Source organism: Pteronotus mesoamericanus, unplaced genomic scaffold (genome assembly GCF_021234165.1).
Source record: "Pteronotus mesoamericanus isolate MK-2021 breed Mesoamerican mustached bat unplaced genomic scaffold, CSHL_Meso_final contig_20, whole genome shotgun sequence".
Classification (NCBI taxonomy): Eukaryota; Metazoa; Chordata; class Mammalia; order Chiroptera; family Mormoopidae; genus Pteronotus; species Pteronotus mesoamericanus.
In genome coordinates, this window is record NW_026555085.1 from 47,934,872 (window position 1) to 47,953,435 (window position 18,564).

At 46.2% G+C, this 18,564-nt stretch overlaps 1 protein-coding gene across 2 annotated transcripts in view; it reads right to left on the minus strand.

The window, feature by feature from the left end:
• Positions 1 to 4,207: 4,207 nt before the first annotated feature.
• BACH2 (BTB domain and CNC homolog 2) overlaps positions 4,208 to 18,564 on the minus strand; it is a 317,702-nt gene continuing 303,345 nt past the window's right edge. For both annotated transcript variants that reach the window (XM_054569720.1, XM_054569719.1), the window contains exons 6-7: positions 9,743 to 9,949; positions 4,208 to 5,052 (exon numbers count right to left, since the gene is read on the minus strand). In XM_054569720.1, coding sequence (XP_054425695.1) covers positions 4,570 to 5,052; positions 9,743 to 9,949 — 690 coding nt within the window. In that variant the 3' untranslated portion in view covers positions 4,208 to 4,569. The remainder of the gene's footprint in view (positions 5,053 to 9,742; positions 9,950 to 18,564) is intronic.

Below are 18,564 nucleotides of genomic sequence, written 5' to 3' on the forward strand. Positions count from 1 at the left end.
AGTGTAGGAAAATACTATACACTTACTTTTCTTTGCAAGAAATGTTTTGCACCGTCAGTTGAATAATTTATCCTTAGTCTGCCACAATAGGTCTTTTCTATGTACAAATACTATCTGCACACACTATTTGTGTACAAATATGTTCTATCCTGCAGCACCAATGTTGGATGCTTGGGTCATGAGATGGCTCGGGCAGTATTAAAAACATGCAGCTTGAACACAGAACGCCTCCATGCACACAGGCTTCCTGCACAGATACCGCCCCACACAGGGCACTGCCCTGTGCACTCACTTGCCAGAAACTGAACCTACAACCATGTCTTCAGTTTGGGGAAGAAACACTAACTCATGATCCAGTGAACACCTTTATTTTTTTTAAGAAGAAAAAAAAACTATGTTCTTTAGTTTATTTACAGTGGTGAGAACAATACTTGATTCTTGCTTCCTTCTAGATCTACAACTCCTCCCAAACTAAGCAATAGTGGAGCAGTTCAAAGTCATTTACTAAGCAGCTCCCAGTTTACATGGGGCCTAATGTATGGAGCTAGGTAGCCGAAAAGGGTTTGGAAAGAGCTTGGCAGGCCTTCCTTGTTTTGAGAGGGTTCTGCTACTCCCCAGCACGTGGGTCATCTCACAGGGGCAGGACTTGGTGGTTTCTTAAAAAGGCTAATAACTTTCACACCTTTGTTTGTTTCTTCTACTGTAATAGCAACCATAAAGTAGTAAAAGAGTAAGTGTAGAACATGGGAAGGCGTCAATGCTCTTGACAGTAGCACTGCACTTCCCATGGCGCCCATCTGACGTTTAGCAGTCCTCTCAGGCAAGTCCTCTAGCAGCTCCCTGCCCTCCTTTTCAAGAAGCAGCAGCTGGCATGCTAATCATTAGCCATTCTTTTTTTTTTTCCCTTTCTTTCTTTTCTTTTTTTTTTTACTTCCTTGGGAAAGCAATACAAGGATTGAATCCAAAATCATAGTGCATCTTACAAGCAGCATACTTTTAGAAAGACAGTTAATAAATTACTTGTACAATATACAAAATAACATTTTCTACTGCAGCATCACCTCTGACGCCTGAGTCATTGTTAGGGAACTCGGAAGAGAAGGAGGAGGGCCTAGTAACTTTGCCAGCTTCTTTTTGTTTTTTGCAACTGTTTTGTTCCAGAATCAGTATGTAATGAAGTTCAATTATTCAAGGCACCCCCAGATAACGCAGAGAAACAAACACATATAGCAAAGCACTCACCTGCCCAAAGCCTGACCAACCTGAATGAAGTGAGGTCGTCTGGAGACACATGTAGAGCAAAGGGAGATCCAAGGGGAGGACTAGATTCAGGTGATGTTAACTAGTCACAGGGCCACCTCCACTATCCCTGCCTCAACAACCCATGCCAATCCTAGACATTCGGAGACCCCCCCCCCCAAAGGTTGTTGTAGAGATCCCCCTAACCAGTCTGTGGCTGGAAGGTCCTTTATTTTGGTAAGGAAGACCCTAAAGAACACAACTAAATGTCACCATGCTGTGCAAACACTGCTCCTTGCAGTTAACTTGCTTTTCCTTTTCATAAGAGACATGGGCTTCACTAAGGGATCCCAGGGAAAGGAAATAGGCTGGGTTTTTAAATTCCACTTGAGGCAATTTGGATTCTGGTCCCCAGCTAGTCCTCCCTTTGAATTAACCCAAGCATATTTTGACAAACACACGGTGTAGAGTAGTGACAGACACAGACATCTCACATTGCACAAAACCAGTCACTGTTCATGGTGGATAGCGAACAAAATCGCAACGGCTTGTGAAAGATCTCCAAGAAATCAGAAGACAGCTTCTCAAGCAGTGTTTTTAACCAGTTCCCACGACAGGGGTTCAGTTGGGAGAGGAATAAAAGTGAGGTGGGGATTGGCAGAGTGAGTTAGGGTGGAGAGAAAGAAAGAGAGCCCCTCCTAACCCGGAAATGGCTTCTGCACAGGTGTGCGCCGATGGGATGCCCCCAGACTGGGGGCGGGGTGGGCGGAATGTGGTCAAGACTACCAGTTGCACATGAGTTGTTATCAGGGTAAAGCATGTCAACGAGTTGGTTTGGACCTGGTTATTATACGAGCAGAAAACATTCTTTTTAAAAGAAAAGGAGGTCATTTAAAAAAGGCAACAAGAATTAAAAAACCAAAATACTGTTGGCTGACTCCACCAGAACACATACCTGTGATGGATCACGTGATTCACAATGAGCCTGAATTTGAGCTGTCACGACTTCTCCACAAAGGCAAACCTCACGGCGAAGCACAGACCCGGTGCACTGGGCCAAGCAATTCCAGCAACCGTGTTAGCGACGCTGGCTCCAGTAGGAGTGCGCGCGCATGCGCACACACTCACACACGCGCAGACACACACAGACACACACACACACACACACACACACACACGAGAAAGAACGAAAACCCAGAGGCAGGTTTTAAAAGTGGAGCTAGTTTAAAAGAAAAGCCTTAAAAAAAAAATCCTACTGCATGAACCAACAGATTTCTGGCAATCATACATATTTAAACATTTAGCGCTAATATTTGTACAGAAAAAGTTAATAATACTAAAACATATGTTACTATGATTTCACTTTTCGCCTACATCATATACTAGTTCCCCCTTTTACATGCAGCTTTAATATTGTCCAAACAATGGCACAAATAAAGAAACAAAGTCAACCATCAAGTCCCACTGCCCACCACCCCATCCCCACATCAAACCCTTGGGGGCTCTTCCCACAGCCAGGCTGGAGGCCCGCTGGAGCGGGGCTGACTCTCCCCCTATGTGGCCGTGGGACCTCAGCGCACCTTCTGTAAACGTGGCCAGAGGCCAACACGCCCCCAGAGCCGAGGGAAGCTGCTCTCTGTGGGTTGCAAGCCAACCAGTTTTGCAGCAAGAAAATTATCATCAGGTGAGGGTAGGCGTGTGTGTGTGTGTGTGTGTGTGTGTGTGTGTGTGTGGTGGGGGCAAGGGCAAGGAGGGCTTCTGGCCATACCGCATCCAAAGCCTCAGAATGAAATCTGCCTTGGGACAAGAGATGGGCGGAAAACCTTAGAATTCAACTCAAAGCACCTGGGGAAGAAAGGGAGGGGAAAAATGCTTTTGCATGTGTCAGGGACAGACCTCGGGTTCACTTCTGCCCTGCTCTCTCCTACTCTGGGTGAGCTGCATTGGCCCAGGAGCGCCACTTAGAGGCAGGACCTTGGGGTGCAGTTCAAATCCCCTCAGGTGAGATCTCCTGGGAGCCCAGTTCTGGTCAGCCAAGTCCTTCAAAGGAGAAGGTCTTACTTCACTACACTTGCAGGAGCAAGTGAGGCCTGATGAAGTGTTGAAATGAATGGGACTCCCTGGGTGAGAAAACAGTTCCAACTTGATTTCTAGGAGTCAATGCCTGCTGAGTTCTGGTATAGAATCATGGATTCCTACTGCTTTGATGTACTTTCTAGTGAGATGCCCAAACTCTCTCCCCACTTAGGAATCTGAACATCCAGCATCAACTCTGAACTCTCTATTTGCATTTCAGCTTCGCTTCGGGAAAGGTGGGGAGGAGGTGAAATATAAAAATATTCAAGCAGATTATTGTCGACACATCCTAGGATGAATTCGTTATTTGGCAAGATTGTTTTTCCTACATAATTATCACCTGAGTGGTTTTCAATTAGCTAAAGTGTTCTACTTTTAAACTAAAAGTAAAGAATATACAGTATACTTGAGTTATACTGAAGTCACAACTTCATTTAAGAAAATAGGTTTGACCCAAAACTCAGTGCAAGTGGCAAAGTTGACCATGACTGTACAGTATCCGCAAAAAACAGACAGACAAGCCCGCGATACTCAAATGACACCCTCGGACAGTGCCAGAACCAAACCGAACAAACAAAACAGGGACGTCCGAAGTAAAACCTTAAAAGAAAAGCTTCCAACATTGAATTCTGTCCATAAATAAGTAGAAACTGAAGTCGAACTGTGAAGCAAGAAAATGGGCCATGTCAACAGTTACCAAACTAGTTCTAGCATCAGAGACAAAAGAAGAGGAATGTTGGAACCTGTTTGTAAATGCGAAAGGAAGTTTCCAGTTTTAATGAGAAAATTGAGGCATGCAGGACTTTTGCATATGGATATATATTTTATCTATATATTATATATAATATGTACAAGTCTAGCTATAAAACTTTGATGTGTATAGAAGCTGTCTTCAATGAAAAAAATTGAACATTCAGAAGAAATTCCTGAGATAGGGTTTGTGACACGGGCCACTGAAAAAAATCTGTGGTTGGGTCCTAGAGGTGTTGTAGTCCATCCCTGTTAAGATCGAAATTAACCCACAGACAGACAGTGTCATCACTGTTGTCTTTCCTTGCCGGGGCAAGGGGTAGCACCATTGTGAAGGTAACTATATATCACTCCTGCGTGAAGAGAGGAGGGAATACTTAGAAACAGTATTGCTGCTAAGACCTCTGTAGTGTGCACCAAATTCCTTCTTGGCTCTTCCAGACAACAGATGAACAGCGCCCCCTGGGTGGGAGAGGTGTGAGAACGGGGAGGCAGGCCAAGCCACTAGGTGTAATCTTTCCTGGGCTGTTCGTCAGTTGTACATTTATCGGTCATTTCCTGGCAGAAGTCCACGGTCACCGTTTGGGTCCTGGGTTCAAGAGGAGGTCCTCTCTCTGAGAAGGTTCCTGGGTCAGTGCCTTCCAGCCTCCGGGCAGAAGTACAATTTTCTGAGGCATTGCTGGGGGCCCAGGGGGGGCCAGGGGGGGCTGAGCCCTGCTCCAAACAGCAGGACACAGTTTCCCCCACCGCACACTGGGGGGCGGCAAGGTTCTGCTCGATGCCTAAGGGCGCAGGGCTGATACTGGAGGCTGCAGGGAGACCCATGGGTCTGAGGACAGGACAGTACCGATGCAGGGCCTGGATCTGCTCGGGGCTCTGGATGTCTCGGCAGACTTCCTGGGAGAGGCAGGAGAAGTTGTCCAGCAGTTCCCCCATGCACGCTTTCAGCTGATTCCTCTCTGACAATAGCTTCTCTTTCTCACACACCTGGACATCAGAGAGACAAGAGAAGGCCTGGTCAAGACTAACTGGAGGACTCATGACCTCGTTTCTAGAGGCTTTCCAACTTTTGTATTTGCATCCTACATTATAGTCAAGAATGACTAGGTCAAGGACCTAGAAACTTAAAAAATATCTACCCAGGGAGCCTGGGCATATACTTCTGCCACATCTCCTAGCCGAGCAGCCCATCCAGACAGGCCACTGATCTGACACTTTCCCTGTGGCAGCTCTTCATCCCTCTCAGTGGCCGGGCCAAGTGACCAGAAAAACCACCACCAACCAGAAAACTTCTGGGAGTCAAGATTCCAGTTTCTTGGAATTTGGAGTTTGCAGAGAATCAACTGGAAAACTCTTGGTTCCAAACCTTGTAGCTGAAAATCTCCCCTCGCTGTATTAGATTGTCATTTCTGAAGGTCAAAATTAATTGACCAAGGTGAAACGGTGGTGAACAGATCAGTGGCTGCCAGGGATTTGGGGTGGGTGGGTGGAGAGAGGGATGAGTAGGCAGAACACAGAGGGGACATGCGATCATGTTATTACACATTTGTCCAAACCCATAGAATGCACACCAAGAACGAGCCCTAATAGAAACGGTGGACTTTGGGTGAGTATGACGTGCCAATACGGGTTCGCCAGCTGTAACAAGTGGTGCACCTTGGGGGGCATGTTGATAATGGGGAAGGCTGGGAGTGCACGGGGGCAGGGTGCACATGGGAACTGTATGCTCCATTCATTTTGGCTATGAACCTAAAATTTCTTTTAAAAAGAGAGCACATTAAAAAAATGAAAATTAAAAAAAAATTGACCATCGGCAGTTTCATACAGTTCTGTCCAACACCAGCAGGCTCTCCAGCCTTTGTGGCAGGCGGACTGAACCCCAGCGACGCCCTTTCGGACAGTTGGGGGCTGCGTAGAGAAGCCCGAGGGCCGATTCCCCCAGGACACTGAAGGGGCAGACAGAGCTGTGGAGACGGAGGTTCTTGAGATGTTTTCCTTAAAGAAAATCCCACGTAGGCTCTTGTGATTCTCAGATCCATCTCTTCCTCAGAGAGATGAATTTAGAGGCGAGGCGGATGAAGGTTTTACCACCACTATTTGTGTGAGGAGGGAGGATGAGGAGGCTGCAGGGGGCACACGATGAAATGGATGGAGAGACTGGGCATCCCCCGCCAGCAGCATGAGACGAGTCCTCACCAACACTTAGTGCTGGTGAGCAGGACGGGTGGGGAGAGGATGGGAGGGAAAGTAAAGGAGCGGGGGAGAGGAGGGGGAGCACATGTCCGACATGGGGTCTCCTACATGGGAGCTGTATGTGCCGTACCATGAACACAGCCTGGCAGGCAGCGTGGGCATGTGTGTCAGAGACAGAGATTTATATGGGGAAAGGGCACCTGCTAAAATATTTATAAATTTTTCAAGAAAACATGTTTTAAAAATGAAAAATAAACAGATGTACAAGTGCAATGCGAGAGAAATACATTCTGCAAGTTTGCAAAAGCTGCGTGGCTGCCGGAGATGCTGTGGGAGTGCGGAGTGCATGCGTGGGTGCGGGGACGTGCGGGTGGGATCCGAGTGGTCCCCGCTGGATCCAGCCTGCCGCTCAGGCCCGGCGAGTGGGCGCAGCACCCCAGGCACGGGGTGGCGGGAGAAAGCAAGGCCATCGGGGCTGCGCGAGCTGGTCCTTCTGGGTGATGCAGCGTAAGAGGCAACACCACCCAGCTCCAGGAGGGAGTCTGTCTTAAATTCTGCCACAGTGTCATGGCCAAGCCCCTGACCCTTGTTCGGGGTGAAGAAAAGGCAATGCTATGGGCAGCAGTGTTTTCGCTTGTTGCAGGAAAGGCAGCCTGCACCAGGACTTGGGCAGAAGCAGGAGCATGTGATGCTCATTCAGCAGTGAAACGCAGCCTATTATTTAAGGGGTTCCCAGAAAAATCGGGGCAGAATTTGGAGATGTCCTTTTGGTTTCCCAACTGAACAGTCTTAGCAAAATGCTTTAGACTGGTGTGTGGGTTAGACTTGATTATTTGTTTAGCATCACACAATCACAGGAGAAGGCAGGTAACTGCAGAAGCCCGGCATTTCTCAAATACGGGTGCTGAGAGTTAGTCGACCACCTAAAGAAGAGTCAAGGGCCAGAATTCCCGCAGACGTGTGCCCAAGACCCTGATGATTTGTGCCTGTGGGCACGGCCTTGCCTGGCTCCCTACCTAAGCCCAGGAGGCTTTCAGAAAACCTGCACTCGCCTGCAGCCATGCTGTGCTTTCTTACGTGGCTTGGGTTAAAACACTGCCTTGCCGTTGTTAAAACATTAAATAAAAATTTGAAAGAAAGAAGGAATTCATGATCCCATGACCTGAAGGGGCCAAACTTTATGAAGGGAAGAATTAGAGCCTCCCTTAGTAACAAGATAGGACAACGGCTGAGCCTTGACTCAGATAAACAGCCCGTAAAAGCAGGGTCAGAGCTGAGGATAAGGGAGGAACTAATACCAAGAAAGACATATCAGGGTGCAGCCCCCATGCAGCTGGGCCAGAGTCGACAAGAATAAGGAGGAGGCATAGGGCAAGAACAATACGGATATGGGCAGACTAAGGGGAACAAGTTGACCCACACTAGAACAAACAATACCCCAAGATGATGGAAGAATTGTGACACCCCCAGTAACAATGTAGAAAAACCAAACAGCCAATAGCTAACCGCCACCTCTTGCCCTTGTATCCTGCTTGCTTGCTCTGCTTATAAAAATCCATGTAATCTAACAGCAGCGCGCCGTTTTCCCTTTCGAGGGAAAGGTGGCCCCTGCGCAGGTAAAAACTTGGCCAAATAATAAAGAGTGTGTGATCAAACTCTAGTTTCTGAGCTCATACTTGCGGGGATCGTAACATGACCCACGTGCAATATCCAATACATTTGAGGGCAAGAGACACTTCCTGAGAGGCTTCAATGGGTCTGTGCTGATGGTGTTGGGGGAAACCTCAGCTTCGGGCAGGGGCCGGGGAGGCAGACCCCGACGCAGGCGGGGCAAGCCTGACGTGAGGAGCACGGAGCCACAGGTCAGATCGCGGCTCCAGGGGTAGGTGCGCAGCCTCACCATGGACTCAGGAAGGGGCCTTCCTGGAGAGGTGACAGTGCCCTGAGTCTCACAGAATAAAGGGCAGAGTTAGAGAAGAAAACAGGAGAGGGATGACCAGGGTAGAGGAGAAACAGGCGGGAGCACAGAGGTGTAAAGAGTAGGAGATAAAGGGGGGGAAGGGCAACAGTTGGATTTGATTAGGGGTCAGGTTCTAGGCAGGGAGTGGAAGGATGTCGGAGGGCAGCTGCAGACTGCATCGGGACAGCACCGTTTGCCTTGCCAAAGAGCAGGGACTTTATTTTGCAGGTGATCGGAGCTACTGATGCTGGGTACGTTTTCCCTGCTTGGTGGGTGTTAATTAAATCAAAACACAATAGGCACTGGGATCCAGGACTATCTTGATAACACGGAACCTTTATTCGTGCTTTTCAAATGTCCCATGTTCCTCTTTCTGAGGTGTGCGTGAGGACGGTGGCTCACCAGGAGGCAAAGGACTGCTACCTGCGGCCCGAGGACCTGAACGTACATCACGGCCACGTTACGTGGCCTCCCCCGGTCCCCTAACACAGACTCGGCACCTGAGCTGAGTTTTCAGGATGTGGCCGGCAGAAAGGGCAAACCCAATGAGGTTGCACTGGTTGCCTCCAAAGCTACTGTCAGCAGCGAGGCCACCTGGACTTAACTCCTACAGCTTGAGGTTGTTTATCAAGGAGAAAGGGGCACAGCGCTCCATGTGAGGGGAGCTTGGGGGATGGGAGCTCGTTTCCTGAGGCAAATAATCTCAGGCAAAGGAAGAGCGACAGCCTCTTCAAGGCAGAATTGCAAAATCAAGTATCCTGGGGCTGTGAAGGGCTTCAGGAGATCAGGGTAGGATACAGGCAGGTGTGCTACTCTAACCTCCACTCTTCTGTGGGAGGCAAAAGAGAGAAACAGTGACAACACAAGATTTGGACCCTGGCTGGGGTGGCTCAATTGGTTGGAGCACTGTTTCATGCACTAGAAGGATGCAGGTTCGATTCTGGTCAGGGCACATTCCTAGGCTGTCAATGGGTGTTTCTCTCTCCCCCAACCCCTTCCCTCCTTCCTCTGTCTCTAAAGTCAATAAATGTATTCGTAGGTGAGGATTAAAAACAACAACAACAACAACAACAACAACACAAGAGTTGGAATCAGCAGTGGGGAGTTACTAACCCATCTGTGCTCTAGTTTCTGCCTCTGTAAATGGAGATAAAATAGTGCCTAAGTTGTAGGGTTGGTGTGAGGATTAAATATGATCATCTACACAAATACTGTAGAATAATCCCTGGTCCATGTATATATGCAATAAATGTTAGCTATTAGAACATGTTAAATGGAAAATAAAACAGAACTACCCCTATACAAAATATCAGCATGTGATTACACACACACACACACACACACACACAGATACACCCACTGCAGATATAACGCTATTATTTTTGTTAAGAAAGTTGTTTAAAAATAAACCCCAAGTTCCCTGAATGGTGACCCTTCTTTCCACTTCTCCAGCCTTCACTACTATAACTTTGCATCAGTCCTGGTCACTCCAGGTTGCTGACAGCAACAGATGGGTCAACTCACCAGTTTGCGGATTTCACATTCTAAATTCTGAATACAGTCCAGTTTCCTCTTGCGGCAGCGCTGGGCTGCGATGCGGTTCTTGCTGCGCCGCCGAACATCGTGAATAAACTCTAACTGTTCTGAGGTTAGTTTGTGCATCTTAATCATCATCTGGAAATCGTTCCTCGGAAGATCTGTGATTTGATCTACAGGAAAGGGAAGTTTGACCTGAAACAAAGAATAACAAATAATGATTATGGCAGCTGGATTTTAGTTTTAATTCTGGCAGGTAGAACATCAAAACACGGCAAAACCTCCTTTTTAAGGTGATCAAGTAATATGAAAATACTGAAAACGAGCTGTGGTTAATTATTTCCTGTTTCAGATATAAATAAGATGTAATGGTCAGATAATCAAATAGACTGTGATCACACAAATTATACTGTGGTTATCATTCCTGAGATTTTTGAAGCAAGCAGCATGGAAAATGTTAGAAAATGTGTACTTTTCATTGCTAGAGCACTTTTGTAGGAAGGGCTCTCTAGTTAGTTGAAACCTACTTCCATTGAGCCTCAAATAAAAAACCCTCGACTATTTCTAGAAAGAGATCACCTAAAGAATGACCTAAAACACTGCACACCTTGAAGATGCTGGAAAGATGGAACGCTGAGCGTGACCCCGTTACCACAGCATACAGAAGGGGGACACAGGGAGATGACCTGGGTAGGCCACACCAGCGCGGACAAGGACTCAGAACCGGGCCTGTGTCCTTCCCACCAGACGTGAGACCTCAGGGAAGTTACTTTACTTCTCCGGCCCTCAATTTACTCGTCTGTAAAATAGGTCATGTTTTTTAGCCTCACAGTGCTCTTCAGTGGTTAGGCGCTTGGGCAGATAATACTTTCCCAAAGTGCAACAGTCATTCCACCTCACATTTTCTTTTACAACATGATGTTGACCTTCCTCTGTCAAGAAGACGCCCACTCCTGCCTCGACCAATACAGCACAGCAGGAGGGGTGGTGTGTGTAACTTTGGGGGTCAAGTCATCTGAGGTGCCTCCTAGGCCTCCCAGATTGCTCTTTCTGGAGGAAACCAGCTCTGCCTCTGCGACACGGCAGCGGCCCCCTGCAGAGGCCCACGGGAGAAGACCCGAGGCTGCAAGCCCACAGCTGGCATCGCCGTGCCAGTCCCGGGAATGGGCCACCCTGGGCGTGGATTTTTCGGGCCCAGTCAAAGCTTCAAATGACGGAAGCCCCAGACAGTGTCTGACTTCCATCTCATGCGGTTCCCAAGCCAGACATGCTCAGATGGGGCACGTCTGAATTCCTGACCCACAAAACAGCGGGAGATGTTAAATGATTTCTGCTGTTTTAAGCCACAAAGTTGGGGTGATTTGTTAAGCAGCAATAGATAACTGATGCGGATACTGTTAGCAGCAACATTTCTACTTTCAGCTCTTGACAAATCAAAGCAAGTCAACATTATCCAAACAGAGGACACTGGTCTCTTGAGGGATGGATCTGTCTCCCCCTTATGTTGTTAAATGCTTGCTTACAACCCGGTGGCAGGTTGAAATACTTAAGAACCGCAGCTCTCTAGGGCCTCCTTAGTACTTAAGAGGTAAGCACAGGCCTGCACCTCCCAGTAGTTTGACACTACCCTCTCCAAGACCCTTATCAATGCGCAGGGACTTGAGGGTTCAGTTCTGGTTCCGTTTCAGAAGCTCCTGGAAAAGGCAGGCTGCATGTTGCTCTGCCAAGAGACAAACTGTTTCCTAGCGCTGACCGCTTCCTTCTTGCTTACGTCACGGCTGCCTTAGACGGACCAGCAGATGGCGCCCTAAACCTACACTTCTTCCAAGCTCCAGCCCAGCGCTGTCCAATACAAACAATGCCAGCTGCATCTGCGATTCTACATTTTCTAGTAGCTACTGATTAAAAGAATTAAAATAGGTGAAAACAGGTGAAATTAATTTTATTATATAGTCAATTGAACCCTATAGACCCAAACTATTTTCAACATGTAATGAATATAAAACTGTGATATTTTACTTTTGTGAGGGGTACTACATTTTCAAAATCTGATCACTTATACCTACAACACATCACCAACCAGCCACAATTCTAGGGCTCAATAGCCACATGCGGTGTGCGGCTACTGCACTGGCCAGCATGGCTCTGGAGAACTGAACAAATGGGCTCAAGAGAACCTGAGGAATCAGGAAAATAGGCAGGTGGTTCTGAGTTAAATTGATCGAAATATTTTTGGGTGAAGAACCCAAGCCCTCATTAATATTCAGAAGCTGCAGAACTATGTGTATTATGTGTGTGTTATTCAGGGGAGGGCGATGACGGTATTTTATGCTGAGCTCAGGCTTTTTCTTTGGTTGCCTCAGGTGCAGACACGAGTCCAGATCCTGGCATCTGTGACTAGCTAATCCCTGCGCACAAAGGCAATCATACTAAACTATCATTTGGCTTTTCCATGGCTCGGTGCAATTGCTCTGTCAGGTTACTTCACAGCTCAGAGCCTGCTGGATGTGGCATTTGCTGAAGGCTCCCAACGGGGGCTCTGATTCAACTCGCGCATGGTGAACTCTGTCCCATGACACCTGTGAAACTTTGGCCCAGGAGGACAAAATCGCAGCGACACACATTACGCCAGTCTCAGCTGAGCTCAGCCCTGCTCCTGACTGGTAAAGACAGGCAGCCAGGACAAACAGCTCCTTGTTATGGGCCCAGGAAAGGGCTTTGTCCATGGGGCTGTGTTTGCACAGGGCTTATACTGATATGAAAGAATGTTTGATTTCCCTTTACACCCTTTGGATAACAAACAGACACTCAGATCCTGGATGGTGCCTAAATAACACAGAGGTCTGTCTGTTGGGGACACGGATGTTTCCACGCCTGGCAGAAGCCTTGTTTGCACAGCAGACGTTGCAGCGCTTCTGGGCCCTGCGGAGTCTCCCCTTCTGCTGACAACAAAGCCATTCTGCTTCTGCTCTAAATTGGGTTTACTTGTTTTCAGAAATAATATATACCTATAGTTCAGGTCACAGGGAAACTTGAAAGGCCTTCTACACCAAGAGTTACTATATTCAAAAGCATCCAGGCAGTGCATATAAAAACACTAGGGAAATAGGACAGAGGTTGACAGGAAAGAGGAAAAATCAACAATTCTCGTTTCAAAGTCCCTGAAGCAAAAGGTCATATAACATTTCAGCAGAGCTGTTGCAACTCCAGCTGGTTTTTAAAGAGGTCAAAGGAAAAGAAAATAGTCAGCTGTAGACTTTCTTCAATGTGGGGGAAAAAAAAAACAACAAAACCAAACCCAACCACTCTCTTTTTAAAAGGCTCTGTTACCCCTCCAGCAAGGGAGAACTTCCACTGACTACCAAGAGGGAAGTCCCAGAAGTGTTCTTGGGAAGGCGCAGTGGGAACGCACCACGGCTGCTTGTTCTTTTTACAGAAGTAAGTTCCAGGCCAGTGGGCACGGTTCCTGGAGATGTAGAGCAGCCACGATTCCTTCCGGAGCTGGGAGCATATTCCAACCTCAGGCTCACAGCCTCCCCAGCAGTCTTCAAACGGGGCTGAAAAGTCAGCTAACGCTACTTAGCCTGGATATGTTAAAACACATCAAGAAGGCCGAGGCCCTTCTCTCTTTCTTGCGGCGAATTCTTACAATTCTAATAGGGTTGTAATTTATTGTCCTTCCACACACTTATCTTCCAAGCTTTAACTCCTCAGGTGGTTTGGTTTCCATTCACTGGGCTCTCCTAAGTAGTGCAAAACACCCAGCTTGACAAGATGAAGATGCTGCCAACTACCACCATCCCGAGTGGTCGGCCTGCAGCTACATTCAGCCGACCACATGCACATGCGACTGAGCACGTAAGGCTAAAGGAGGCTGCACAGAAGGGAAGGGCCCATGGGATCGAGGGCGCTGATTTCTCTTCAGGCTCTGGGCAGCTGCATAGGTTCCCTAGAGACTCCGAGAGCCAGGGCAGCTACTGAGTCAGCAAGCCGAGGGCCAACCGGCACCAGCACCGGGAGCCAGCCAGTGCCACACTTGCATACTCTGCTCCTATTGATTTGACCCATCCCCAGCCGGCGCTCACTCTTCTCTTCTTTCTCAGCACAACAGGAAGAACAGCACAAAGGAGGTTTTTTAGCCTGGAGCCCACAGTGGCCAGCTAAGTGGGAACCAGAGGTGGGTTAGACCAGCTCTTGATTAGTCAGCAGAATGAGTGACCCTGCCATGTGCTGAGGGACCTCTGGCCCCAGAGGCTGGCAAAAGGTGGGAGAATGCTGTGTGACATCTAGAAGGTGAGTGCAGCCACGGTATTTATTCCTCCCTGAGGGCCTGTGAGGGAATGCCAGTGCTTCCTTCCCACCAAGCACAACTCACCTGCTCTGCTTCCCTCCCCTACCAACTACCCTGCTTCTTCAGCCAATACATCCCTCTCTCCCAGTGAAACAAAAATATCACTTAAAAAATTATACGAGAGCCCCGGCTGGGGTGGCTCAGTTGGTTGGAGTGTTGTCCCTGTACATCAAAAGGTTGGGGGTTTGATTCTCAGTCAGGGCACATGCCTAAGTTGTGGGTTCAATCCCTGGTCAGGGTGAGTATGGGAAGCAACCAATCGAGGTTTCTCTCTCTCAAATCAATAAACATATTAAAAAAAATTTGAAAGTTATATGAGAAATATAACTTTTTGCAAAAAATTCAAATACATGACAAAAGAGGGGAAAAAGACTGTCATTCCCAAACACTGACTCTCTTGCTCTGGTGGACTTCCCTGTGACCTTCGTTTCCTCTGAATATTTTACAGGGTTTTAATCAGATGTGTTGTAGTCACCTCACTATGTCTCTTAACACATCTCAATGCCTGGTCTCTCTTGTTGGCTGGATGGGGGCTCTTGGAGAAGGGGGACAGAGATAGAATGTTGCAGAAAAAGCTGAAAACTAGCATCTATTTCCTCTAGGAATCCCAGTGGAAGCTGGGGTGTGAGTCTTCTTTGCTATCTCCTTTCTTGGTTTCAGTACCAGATGTTGAGGAGAAGCCACGGGAATCAATCCTACTCACAGTATCCTGAGGCCCTGACGGTGCAGCCAGCTCTCTGAAGCCTCTAACACCCGTGCTCCCCCAAGGCCCTCAGCTCTCTGTGAGTTGACTGGGGAGGAAGCAAGATGCCCACTGGGCTAATGATTCTAGGGCTGCCAGCCTGGGGACAGCCAGCTCAGGGCTGGGCAGCTGCCAATGACAACATCTTCCCTCCCAGACTAAGAAAGTATTTCCTGCACAATTGTCCTTCCACCCTAGAGTCTCATGGTCCAGTTTCCGGAACACATGCAGGGCACCTGGGATTTAGCTGTGATACTGCAGTTCATAGCTGTGTGATCTCAGGCAAGCCGTTTCTTCTCTCTGTCCTCAAGTTCTTGGAGGGTCTGTGAGTCAGAGGGAGATACTACCTGCCCTGCCAACCTCACAGGACTGCTATGAAGCCTAAAATTGGATAATAGATAGAGAAAGCACTTTGAATAGTCTGAATTGCCTTAGAGATGTGTAGTGTCATTATTAATAACATTATTATTTCTATTTATTAACTCTCTCTTTCTTTGTCACACGATTTGTTATTCTAGACATACAGTACGCTTTGAAATTCCAGATGCTAAGAACAGCTTCCTAGACAGACAAAAAGTTATTTTAATTAGAAACATGGCTGACTTCCATGCTGCCCAGCAAGGTCTTCTTTTTATTAAGTAGAACAATTACAGATCTTTTAAAAAGATGCTTGATTAAATAAACCACAAAAACAACTGTAGAGATTTTACATGCAGCCTAAGTCTGGAAGGCAGCCTTCGGGTGGGAGAGTTAAGAGTCAGACACAGCCCTTCTAGGCTACTCCAGGTCAGCGTCTGCAGGGACCTCAGTCCTCCCTGCCTCGGTCCCTAAGCAAACACACATGGCCACACACACTCACTTGCATGGGCTTTTATGCCTCTTACCGTGAAATGTGTTAATGAAGCAAGTCCAACTAACCAATACTTTTGGCTGTCTTTCTAGTGCTTCTTCACTAAAATTCACAATGAATTAGAAATGCTCATGGTACAAAACTCTCGCCAGGAAGCTTACTATTTGCAGAAATACTTGTGACTTTTCTGTAATTTTCAAATTTTAAAAATGAACCTGTAAACCAAAACATTATACTACTTCGCAACCACTAGAACGGCTATAATAAAAAAGATGAACCATAACAAATGTTGGCAAGGATGTGGAGCAATTTGATCCCTCATACACTGCTGGTGGGAGTGTAAAATGGTGCAGTTACTTTGGAAAACAGTCTGATAATTCCTAAAAAGGTTCAACAGACTTATCACATGATTCAGCTGACTCCCAATATACCCAATCCTAGGTATATAACAAAGAGAATTGAAAACTCATCTACAAAAAAAACTTGTATATATACAAGTGTTCACAGTGACAATAGTCAAAAAGCATAAACAACCCAAATGTCCCTAAACTGATGACTCCGTCACCAAAGTGCGGTGTATCCACACAGTGGCATATTATTGAGCAAGATAAAGAAATGTGGCACTGATACAAGGCATACCCAGTGGGCACATCAATGGCGAGAACAAACCTTAAACACATGGTGTTCAGTGGAAGAAGCCAGACACAGAAGGCCACAAACCGTAAGATTTCACTGATACAAAACATCAAGAATGTGCAAATCTATAGAGACAGAAAGTAGGTGGGTGGTTTCCTGGAGCTGAGGGGCAGGCAAGTGGGGGGGCTGCTAATGGGTGTGGGGTTTCTTTCAGGGGTGAGAAAAACGTCTTGAAATGAGAGTGGTGATGGTCATAGAATTTAGTAAGTCATTAAAAACCCCTGGCTTGTTCACTTTAACAGGGTGAATTTTATGCTAGTCAATTATATGTCAATTTAAAAAAGCGAACCTGTGTGAGATATACATAGTAAAATCCAAACATTATAGAAATACATAGAAATGATACTCTCCTCTATACTTCCTCTTCCCAACTTTGTCTCCCATTCTGAAGTGAACTAAAACCTTGTTATGCATCCTGTCTTCTTGTTTTTGTCACTTCATATGATCTATTCATTTTTTCGTCATTGGAAGAAAAAAAATTCCAAAATGACTTTTTAAGTAAATAACAAACCCAGAAGTCTTTTAAAAAAGGATGGATAACAACTACAGAAAACTTAACATTTTCTATATAGAAAAAGAGACCATAAATACAAAAACAGTCTAGAAGAATATAGAAAATATTTATCAGAAAGGGTTAATATTCCTGTATTAAGGGTTAAAGATACTATAAATTGATTTAAAGACAAAGAACACAAAAGAAAAATGGACAAAGATGTCAACCTCATTAGTAGTTATCATTTTTTGCCCATGATATTGGAAAATTAAAAGAACTGATAACAACTAGTGTTGGTGAGCACAGGGGCAAACTGCTGAAGGATATGTGAGTTGCTACAGCCTTTGGGTAGTACTGGGTGATAGTTAGGTAGTATTTTATAAATGAGCATAACCTTTAACCCACTGAAGGAACTAACCCATAAAAATAAAAGCACCACTACTAAATATAGTCACAAAAATGTTTATTGCAGCAAATGTTTATGAGGAAAAAAACTGGAAACAACTGGAATGGCTGTTGAGAGATGACAGCTGAATAAACTGTGATTTATGGGACCCATGGATATTAAAGAAGCCCTATGTGATTGACCTGGAGGCATGCACACGGTAGATAGCTATGTAAAGAAGCAAGTTGCTGAGTAATTATATAGTAAATGTCATTAAAATAAAACCCAAACCTCTAGGGATGTGACTATGTGTTTGTAAATTGTAGGTACAGAGAAAGCCTGTTAAATTTAGTACGTTAGGAGCTGGGTATGCTGTTTGATTATTTAAAAAAGGAAAGTAATTTTAAAAAGCTGATTGTTGATTAAGGACAATGCTGAGCTAATTTAACCTTTCTTCAAAGCTAGAGAATAGTTAAAAAGAATGAGAAAGGTCGACATTGATGAGACCAGAGTTAACAGGGTAGAACTAGAACATCATACAGAATATAATATATGCTAACACTTCTTTTAATCTAACATTCTGGCCCCTCACAGAGGTTGGTCTGAGTACTGGGCAGGTGGCTAGCTGGAGGTGAGAACTCTTTTTGGTTTCTGACCCTGGTCTCTCCTTGTGGTTCACTTGGAAGAGGAGCAACCTGGACCTTATACAAGAGCAGACTGGGGCAGAGTCGGCCCAGGAGATGTCGGGTTCTTCTGGATTAGTTCAGGAAACGGAGTTATGATTCATGTTGTAAAGGATCTGCCTTCAACGTTACTACTGGGGACACCCTTCCACCAGGGTCAAAGTAGCTCCTGTAAGCAAGTTATGGACGCAAAGAGGAGCAGTCATACTGAGTCCCGGAGGCTGTTCTTGGAAAGCCTCATCTCCTTGACTCCAGGGAAACTAAAATGTCAAACTGGGAAAAGCCTTAGCTTTCCTGTATCAACCCTGTCCAAACTGTACTACTGAGAGGGGCGAAGTGTGATTTCTGAAATGGCACACAGCTTTGGTAAATGTCACCTCTTTCACTGTTTAGATATACAAAAAGCCCATTTTTTAAAAAACAGGTTTTTTTAAAGCAGTGCTATTTTTCAGGGGGAGACTAGACCTGCTCATAATTTTATAGGTTGAATGAGTCCTCCTTTTAACTGAGTCAGGTAGAACTGGAAAATTCTAAGGGAGACAAATGATATGGCTTGAACACAGGGAAAACTATGGGCTCTTGTTGGTGTGATTTAGTTCCAAGAAATGAC